The sequence below is a fragment of the Vicia villosa genome, linkage group LG3, assembly GCF_029867415.1.
Source record: "Vicia villosa cultivar HV-30 ecotype Madison, WI linkage group LG3, Vvil1.0, whole genome shotgun sequence".
Classification (NCBI taxonomy): domain Eukaryota; kingdom Viridiplantae; phylum Streptophyta; class Magnoliopsida; order Fabales; family Fabaceae; genus Vicia; species Vicia villosa.
Window position 1 is genome coordinate 27,661,793 of NC_081182.1, and position 10,516 is coordinate 27,672,308.

The 10,516-nt window shown below is 32.3% G+C and overlaps 1 protein-coding gene across 1 annotated transcript; it reads left to right on the forward strand.

The window, feature by feature from the left end:
- The first annotated feature begins 390 nt into the window (after positions 1 to 390).
- On the forward strand, positions 391 to 9,431 carry LOC131655254 (transcription factor ICE1-like). The gene is made up of 4 exons (XM_058925149.1): positions 391 to 1,314; positions 8,517 to 8,714; positions 8,838 to 9,008; positions 9,139 to 9,431. The coding sequence occupies exons 1-4, from the start codon at positions 460 to 462 to the stop codon at positions 9,217 to 9,219; spliced, it is 1,305 nt and encodes a 434-aa protein (XP_058781132.1). The 5' UTR covers positions 391 to 459; the 3' UTR covers positions 9,220 to 9,431.
- The last annotated feature ends 1,085 nt before the right edge of the window (positions 9,432 to 10,516 follow it).

Consider the following 10,516-nt stretch of genomic DNA (forward strand, 5'->3'; position numbering starts at 1 on the left):
TCATTTATAAAAAAGTATAAACTACTTATAATTTTCTTTTTCTCATATAAAATTAATCATATTCATTAATTGATATGAAATAGTCAAACTTTTATATAATTTAAAATAGAGGAAATAATATTTTAAATCATTATTATTTAAATATAAAGTTTACATTGTATATAAAATAAAATAATTTACAAATAAAATATTTGAAAAATATCATAATTTGTGTTTATACAGTGTTTAATGGAAAAATTATTGTTCAAAATAATATTTTCTCATTTTCTTCTTAGTCACAATCAATGTGCATGTTTAAGAACTAAAAATCTCATAAACGTTTTCTCTTTATCAATGGAGAAAGATATAATACCTTGGTTGCAACCTCCAACCGAAGAAGAGCAACACACAGTTGGCGGTAACAACAACAATGACGATGGTGTCAGATTTGATGGTGAATGTCTTGCTTCTTTCAAGTCAATGTTGGAAGTTGAGTGGTATATGAATAATATGCCAACTCATAATGAACAAGCTGTCCCAAATTTTCAAATCAAAACCCAACAACAAAACAACTTTGTTTCTGCTTCAGATCCAAACAGCTATGTTTCTATGCAACCTCTGGGTTCCTCCTCTTTTCCGCCACCATCCAACTTCACTTTCTCTCATATACTCAATACTGAAGATAATATCAACAACATCATCAACCCCACCACCACCAACAATAATCCATTTGGAAATGTCTTCAGTCTCGAATCCCAAAGTGACTGCCTAACTCCATATCAAAGGGATCAGACAGACTTATCGGCCCAAACCGGCTATTCATCAAAGTTCCTAGAAACTAGTGCAGTTGGATTTGTACCAATAGGTTTACAAGAGGAAAGTGCCTTTGGTGGTGGTTCAGGGTCTTCAAGTTCCATGTTTTTTAGTAATGACAAAGTCTCTATGCTTTTAGAGAATCCTTCACCAGTTCTTGCATCGCCTAATTTGTTGGAAAATAAGGATATGAGCTCTAACATTAGCAAGGAAAATAAGTTGGAACCATTGTCGATTCCACAGTTTACGTCGACATGGTTGAAGGAGTTTGATCATAAGTTGGAGAAAGTGGTAAATGGGGAGGTTGATGGGGGATTGAATTATGAGTCTAAGGAGGATGCTGAAATTGGTGGCAATAAAGTTGGCAATGATGATAAAGATGAAAATCATGTTGGTGAGGTGGATCGAAAAGGCAAAAAGAAGGAAAAGTCGTCAAAGAATCTCTTGGCTGAAAGGATGAGAAGGAAGAAGCTCGTTGATAAGATGCACATTCTTCGTTCTCTTGTGCCAATTATCAGCAAGGTATGTAACCTTGTATACAAGTTCTTATTATTTTTACGCTAAATATCATTTTTTGTCTCGTATCTTTTACTCAAGGTTCGTTTTGGTCCCTAATTTTAAATTTTTGGAACTGGTTTAGTGATGGTAAAATTTGTCACTAAAAGAGATTTTATGAGATTTCAATATCTTCTTGATTTTCTGGCTTTTCTAGGAAGAAAAATTTGAGTAGAAAACTCTTCTAATAGTTTTATGTAGGGGTGTTCGTGGTGCGGTTTGAGCGGTTTTGACGCGAAAAATCATACGAATTGCGAGAGAAAAAAACGTGCGGTTCGGTTTGGTTTGGTTGACTTTCAAAAATAAAACCAAACAAAACCAAACTAATGCGGTTTGGATTGGTTCGGTTGGTTCGATTTTTAAAAAAAAATGTTGAGTCATACATACACATATAGAGGAAAATATAATTTTGTGTTTAATCGTTCATACATTACTTTAAAAAAATTTATAATTGTCAAAATAAGATTATAATTTGATACATAAAAATGCTCTTATAATTTTATCTTAGGTCTAAAGAATGACATACATGAAATTCCATTCGTAAATAAATATTATGCAAAGAATACGATAAAATATATTTTGCTAAAATAATAGTTTATTTTTTGATGATATATAAATTAAAATAAATATCATATACACATAATACTAGTTGATTTCTCTAAAAAATTAAAGAAATATATATTGGTTAGTAAGATTTTATAACATAATGCGGTTTGATTTGGTTTGCAAAATATAAATCGCAAATCGAACCAAACCGCGCGGTTCTGCTAAAAAATGACCCAAACACATCCGAACCGAATATGGCTTTTTGCGGTTTCGATTTGGTTCGGTTCGGTTTTGCAGTTTTCTATGGGGCCGGTTTAGTTTTGAACACCCCTAGTTTTATGGGTTTTCAATGAAAAGCAGAGGATCCATTTTCTCTACTACTATTAGGGTTTAGTTTTATGGGTTTTCAATGAAAAGCAGAGGATCCATTTTCTCTACTACTATTAGATCGAAATAAAATCACCATTTTATATTGCTATCTGTTTTGACCTAATGCCTTTGTTTCCCACGTTCTTCATAAATCTGGTAACGCGGATATGATCTTTCTTATTCATTTTTCATTACCGACCACCACCACATATGACATAAATATTTAATTTATCTTCTATTAAAATATGTTCTTTTTATGTAACAATAAATTCCTTTCAACACCAAGAGAAATCACATCAAATACAAAATTATTATAAAAGTTTAGGATTGGTCACTAAAAAAAATTTCATGGGTTTTTAATTTCTTGATATTTTGTGTTTTCTGGATTTTCTACGAAGTAAAAGCCGAGTAAAAAACTCTTATAATAGTTTTCCAGATTTTAAAAAAAAAAAAAGAAATCCATTTCCTCTACCATTATTAGATCGAAATAAAATCATTATTTTTCAATTAATATCTATTTTGACCTAGTGCCCTTGTTTCCCATGTTCTTTGTGAATTTGGTAATGCTCATATGGCCTTTTTGTGTTCACCGGCCATCACCCACCACCACAACATATGGCACAAATATTGAATTTATCTTCAAATAAAATATTCTATTTTCACGTAACAATAAATTCCTTTCAACACCGAGACAAATCACATAAACACACAACTATTCTAATTGTTTAGACTTGGTCACTAAGGGTGTGTTTGGTTCGAGGTAGAGCGAGGGGAGCGGAGGAAATATTTATAATGAAATGTGTTTGGTTAAATTTTTAGGAGGGGAGGAGAGCAAAATCTCTTCAAATGGACACTTTTTGCGTCCCCGCGAATCGGGGATTCGGAGGGGACGGGAGAGAAAGTGAGTTTTAATATTTAATAAATTAATATATTTACTAAAATATCCTCAATTTTATTTTATTGTTTTAAAATTATTATTTTCTTTCATGTTCCTGCTTTTCTTTTTTGTGATTTTTTTCTCTAATACTTCCATCAACTTATTATAATTATTCTTCACTTTCAAATTATTATTTTTTATTTAATAAAAATTATAATCACTGTAATGTTTTGTTTTTTATTATAATTTATTTTATGTATTCAAAAAGTGTTATCAACGTTTATTTTATTTTGTGTCGAGAGTTATAATACAAATCAAATGTACTCAATTTTTTTAATATTATGTGATAAGTTATAACTTTTTAATCAGTCAATGATACAAATATTATTTTCAAAAAAATATTTATGAAATTTTCACCTTTGAATATCATATCACTTATATAAAATCACAAGGATAAAAATATAAATTATTAAAATTTCTCCCCTCTCCTCGTGAACCAAGCATATTTTTAAACGAAATTTCTCCCCTCCCTCCCCTCCCCTCCCCTCATTTGAACCAAACATATATATAATTAAAAAAAATTCCTCCCTTCCCTCCCCTCCCCCTCCCCCTCCCCCTCTCCCTCATTTGAACCAAACAAACCCTAAAAGAGGTTTTTTGGGTTTTTAATATCTTATTGATTTTCTAAATTTACCGCGAAGAAAAAGTTGAGTAGAAAATTCTTCAAATAGTTTTCTAGGTTTTCAAAAGAAAAAAAAGGAGATCCATTTTCTACACCATTATTAGACCAAAATAAAATCACTATTTTCTATTGCTGACAGCTCTAACATAAGGCCCTTATTTTCCATGTCCTTCGTGAATTTAAGGATGTTGGTATAGTAATTTTGTGTTCATCTGCCATCGTCCACCACCACATATGACACAAATATTGAATTTCTCTTCAATGAAAATATGCTCTTTTCACGTAACAATAAATTCCTTTCAACACCAATACAAGTCACGTGAAATACATAAATTAAATAGGATCAATCAAGTGAAACTAACTTAGAAAATAAATCTTGACTATTATGTCAAATACTTCAATGAGATTGAGTAATAGAGAATCCATAGCGGCGTTTGATTTTATTAAATATTAACCAATTTATTATTGTTTGATATGAGACACGATCAAATATGATTTTTTGAAACAAAAATATAATATATAGTTATATCAATTAAATAAATTGACTGAAACGCGGGAAGAAAATAAAACAATTGTTGAAGATGAATTGTTCTATTTGTACAAAGAAACAAAAAATTAAGTTCAAAGGAGAAACATTAATCTTTAATCTAAAATATTTTTAATATGGAGGTGTATAAATAATTTTCTCATCTCACATAATATGAAGTGAAATCATAGTGATTTAAAGGGGGTATAGAAGATCTTCTCTGCTTTGCAACTTTGATTTCTTCCAAGAGGGTAAAGTAAAAAACAACATATCGTCCTTTTATTTTAGTTTCAAAAAAGATTTAACAAAGAGATTTGAAATGAAAATGAAATTATTGTGATTTATTTTGGGTAATAATAATCATAGTTATTATGTTTTCTAGGTTTCCTTCCACCAAAATCAAGTTGTTTCCCATTTCCTTGAAACCAAAACAACTATCTAGGTTGGAGAAATACAAACAACCCAAATTAAAGCTTTATGGTTGTGATTGTTGGTTATTACTACCGCTCTGAATTTTTTTATTGTTCTTAATTGTTCTTGTAGTTCACCTTGTTTCCCTAATAAAAAGTCTATATTTGTGACAAATTTTTGGATTTGAAATTACGGTCTTCATCTTCATCTTCATCTTCATCGAATTGGCTTGAGATTATATTTATGTTTATTTTTGAATAAATTTTATTTATTATGTGGCATACATTGTGATTTTCACCTTGACAAAATAAAATGATACCTATCCATTCCATATTCCATATCATTGTCACATGGACTATCTCATTGACTTTGACTAACTAAGTAGACAAAAAGGACTAACGTGAGACATTTTTGTATAGTTGAAGGACTATTATTGTCTTTTAAAAACAAGGGACTAAACTGTACCCCGAGTCAAAGATAAATGACAAAAAATGATAGTTAGCCTATTTATTATTGTAAACCAGTTTTTAATAGCAATCTTCAATGTTACAAATAATAATGTTTTAATATTTTTGATACTCAAATGCCTTAGTAGGTTTATGATAGATAGGGCTTTCCCGTGGTGGTAAGAAATCCCATGTGGTGGTGTTTATGGTATTTACAAAGGTTTGAGAGGGCCAACTCACATGAGGTGAAAGGCTTTGTACGTAAGTGTTGGGCTTATGTGTAATTATTTGTCTTTCTCCCGTTAAGGGAGAAGTATTTATATAGGCCTTTGGCCTAGGATTTCCTTTATAGAGGCCTTTGGGCCTAGGATAAGGAGACATGAATCATCTATTAACCTCGACTTCTCCCTGACTAAGAAAAATATTTTCCTACATTTCCAATAACTGGGCGAGTGAGAGGAACTTAGGGTGAGGATATTTTTAATGGAGGGTGACTTATGGTCGTGGCCCTTTCTTAGGGTTGCAAAGCTCTTGCCCCTGTTAGGTCCTTTACAAATATAACACTACACAGTCCTTCAAGCATGATGGATTTGTTAAAGGTAAAAGTGTTTTTAGATCATGGAAAGTTGGAGTATCCCGAGGCCCTAAGTTGCTTGGTGATATGTGTGATGAACAAGGCCGACAAGCCTAGCCGGTGGAATTATAAGTTCCCCAAGCTCAACGTTGGACCTCTTGGGGAAGTATTTCTATCAAGCCCTCAAACAAGAATTCAAACCAAGTGTCTTATGCTAGACTTTAGATGCGCCCCATGGGCAAGATTTAAATGTTGAATCCCACCCAAAGAAACTCCAAGTCTTTTAGGATGGGAAATTAGATAGCATGTTAGATGGGAATTCTTAGTCCATTAGGTAAAGTTATGTTGAGTTTGGATAATGGGATTGTACGTCCCTTAGAAGACGCATTGGAGCTCTCTGGCGATACTTATATCTAGCCCTCAAATAAGACATTAAACCAAGTCTCATGGGCTAGACTTCATTCACGCCTTCAGGGCGAGATTTATATGTTGGATCCCACCTATAAAAACTCCAAGTCTCTTATGGGGGAGTTAGATAGTGAGTTTGTATTGTCTTAACAAGCGGCAAGGATATTCGCCCGAAAGTCCAACACAAACCTATTGCTTTAAGAGGCAGAAAAAACCTTTGCCAAGAAGTCCATTATACAAAGTATCGTCTTAAGAGGCGACAATGATCTTTTCTAGGAAGTCCAACATATAAAATATTTCCTTAATAGGTGGCAAGGAACTTGCTAGGTGATCCAACATACAAAATGTTTCCTTAAAAGGCAATAAGGATATTCACCATGAAGTCCAATATATAAAATACTTCCTTAAGAGGCAGAAAGGATCTTTGCGAGAAGTCCAACATACAAAATATTTTCTTAAGATGCAACAAGGATCTTCGCCAGGATGTGTAGCATACAAAGCATTCGAAAATATGCTCTCAGTTCATAAACATTCAAGAAATTATTCATATACATGTTATTGTGTTCCTTAGGGAATTACAACAATCTAACTTTAAAAATATTTTAGACAAAGAATGTTCCAAGTTTAGGGTAGCAATCATCCGTCCAGTTCATGCAACTTGTATGTCCCATGTGGGAGCTTCTGGAATATGTGATATGGTCCTTCCTAGATAGACCATAGACTTACTTATTGTAAAGGTAGTACCATTTGCTTTAGGACCAGGTCTCCTTCTCACATTTTCAGAGAACCCACACAAGTAGAGAAATCCAAAAGATCCTATAGGATTAGATTCTTAACTTAAAATATCTAAGTTTCGGACTAAATGACCACGCCAAGGGGAAAACTTGTTCACCTAACTTTATTTGTTGATGTTCAGACTCACATCTATGCAGAAGCACTTACATCATGGTAGATTAGTGCTAAGGGGGAAGAAACTAAGGTTATAAAGAGTAATGAAATATGGAATCCAGTCTCCTTACTAGTACAAAAGATACATAATATAGTGAAATAAGTCTACAAAGTGAAGCACCTCCTAAATGATTCCAGTGCAAAACATAATGAAAGGCTTTTTGAAAAGTTATTCTTACAAGAAAACATGACCTTGGTTTCACAAATGTTTTTGCATTAATGCAAGAATTGAGACAGCCAATTTTATGGTACTTGTTGTTAACTGATTCTTGCAATTCCATACCCGATATATGCCATAATGTTAGTGTGTAAGAAGATTTATTCATGAACATAAACAGTCATACATGCAAGTTGTCAAAGGATCTTGAGATTTATTAAAGGCACAATAGACCAAGTCATCTTATTTACGAAACCTTATGGCCATAAGGATAAGTAAATTGGTTTTTGTAACTTATATTGGTGCAAAGTTAAAGTAGAAAGAAGAAACACAAAGTGATATGTGTTCAAGATATTCGATTCTCTAATTTTATGGTGGTCTAAGATGCAAGCAGTGGTGGTCGTGTCTTCTTGTGAAGCTGAGTATATCTCAGCTTGCAATGAAACTTGTCAAGAAGTGTGGTTAATATCTAATTTGTTGATTAAAATGAAGGTAGGTATTAAGGAACACATGTAATTAACGATAGACCATAATTAATCTAGATGAGAATCCATAGCTGATAAAAAGAGCAAACACATTAAAACCAAGTTTCACTTTTTTAGAGATCAAGTAACCAATGACAATATTACATTAACCTATTGTAGAGCAGAGAATCAGATAGCAGATACTCTTGCCAAGCCACTAAAGATTGAAAAGTTTATAGAGATGAGAAACATTATCAATATAATTATGTAAAAACTTCAAATTAAAAGGGGTGTTGAAGTATAATTAAAGTATAAAAGGTGTTAGATATAAGTAACGAACTAACTAAATTTGTTTGGGTTATTGGGCCTTATGAGTGATTTCAAGTCCAACTAGTATTGTATATATAACCATCTTGCAATCATTATGAATTCAACAACTGAATGTGAAGTGTACGAATGAATTTATCTCTTATATGTGTGTATAATTCTAACACATGCCCTATATTATCTTAAATTAGTATTTGAAATATTATTAGTTATTATATTTGGTATTTCTATAATATGAAATGACACATAAACATTTATGATTGAAATTTATGATCTGGGTTGTTATTACACATATAATAATTTTATAAATCCAAAATTTAACATGTGTTTTTGAGTTTCTCTTATTGCATAGGTTATGAACAATCAACCATTTGATCCTTTAATAATATGTATATAGTTCAAGTTCAAGTTTATGTATTTTATTTTTCTCATAGATGGATAAAGCTTCAATACTTGGAGATGCTATTGATTACTTGAATGGGTTACAAAAAAAAGTTAATGATCTTCAAAATGAAATAGAGTCCATTTATCTTGGATCATCACTGGCACCCACCACTTCGACCCTTCCTGTACAAGTGAATGGAGAATTATGCCATAGCAATGCGCTAAGCCCTAGAAATCAATCAACAAAGGTAATGTATTTGCTTACTGAACTATAAACTTGTTATTCCCTGTAATTTTTCTATTCATAAAACTTAATTAGAGGGTATCACATGTTTTTTAATACTTTAGTTGAGATTGTACAAATTTTGCAGGTAGAGGCATGGGAAATGGAAGATGGAACTGTCAACATCCATATGTTTTGTGCCTACAAGCCAGGTGTTTTGGTTTCAATTATGAAGGCATTTGATATCCTTGGATTGGACATTCACCAAGCTAACATAAGTTGTTTCAATGGCTTTACCATAGATGTATACAAAGTTGAGGTATATATTTTTTCATAACCATGTTTAATACATAATTTATTGTTTGGATATGTTGCTCATTAATTATGAACTCATCATTGTCTTTATAAGTTTTTGTATGTTAATTTTGGTTTTTTATGTTTCTTTCCAGCAATGCAGACAAGGTCAGAAAGTGAACACTGAACTAATTAAAGAAGTGTTGGTGAATGCAGTGGATCACCAGATGGCTTGATGAGAGTGAAGTTATGGACAAATTCATGTTATCTTTACAAAAGCACTGGTTGTAGTTTTTGTAGCATGCAACTTGTAGATGCTACTGCTGCTTATTATTTTGTATTGTATTAAAAGCTAGACTTAGACCAATATCAAGATTGTTATGAGCACTGGATTTTTGTATTTTTTTTAATGGATTTTAGCACATCATGCTTTTATTAGTTTAAATGTATGGGATATATTGTTATTCACTACCTTTTTACCTTGTTAAGTGAGGTTTAATTTTTTTATCACTCCACATTAATCGAGGTGATTAAATGCAGGAAAATTGTGTTAAAAGGATTAAATCGATTATTTGCATTTCGTTTCTTTAAATCTCACACCGGGGTTCCAAAATATTGGGGGTAGTGTGTTGGTAAAAAAAAGTTAGAAGCTTTGTAAACACCACAACAAGATTCTTTCTGACAAGATATGAGTGACTTTGTCATTTGGTAATTTTGATGACTTTTTCATTCATACATCTTTCAATTTTATTTAAGTCACTCAAATCATTTTTGCTTCTTTCATTGTCCGGAGCCCACCATTGAACTTCTTTTCACATAAGAGATCGTGTTATAGAATTATAATTATCTTCAACCTCTTATTTTTGGCCCCACAATTGCAGAAATCAACGTGGAATGATTTCCCTCAATTAGCGCATGCCACATACCTTGTGTGAATTATTTGATCTGAATTATTTAGTTAATCCTTTTTTGGTGGGCCCACACAGCTGGGCCAGGTCCAAGCTAAAGGGGCTTCAGATCCTTAGTTCATTTTCAAAAGGCATCTTTCTTTTTGGTAATTTCTTATCCTACCCTTATACATTTTTCCAACCCTGCGTAAAATTCCCAAAATGCCCCATGTTTCAGCGATGCATCTCCAGACGCACCAAAAACCAATTTTTCCTCAAAAAAATTAGGAGATGCGCAACCGAAGTCATGTTAAGCGTATGTTCAGAGATGCATCTCCGAGCTAAACCTCTTTCCAGAACCCAACCAAACCAGCTTAAATGACAGCAAAATCAAAAACATATAAACACCAACATCAACGTGTCATTAAATAAAAATATTCATTACATAGATAGTCACGAAATAAAATTCAACATTAAATAATCATTTCACTGGGACGTTGCATTGCAACATAATGATTATATCCTCGATGAATTTTTGAATTTTCGCATCCACTTCAATCGGACCCTTTGATTCATAACTGATAAAAATACTCCACATAACCTTTAGATCTTCATCCACCTTTAGTTCAAGGTTGGTGAAATGGAA

Bases quoted from the DNA above. Each gene is read 5' to 3' on its own strand.
- LOC131655254 (XM_058925149.1), top strand. From the start codon at position 460: ATGTTGGAAGTTGAGTGGTATATGAATAATATGCCAACTCATAATGAA. The intron at 1,315-8,516 runs GTATGTAACCTT...TTTTTCTCATAG, and splicing joins TTGTGCCAATTATCAGCAAG to ATGGATAAAGCTTCAATACT. The intron at 9,009-9,138 runs GTATATATTTTT...GTTTCTTTCCAG, and splicing joins TAGATGTATACAAAGTTGAG to CAATGCAGACAAGGTCAGAA.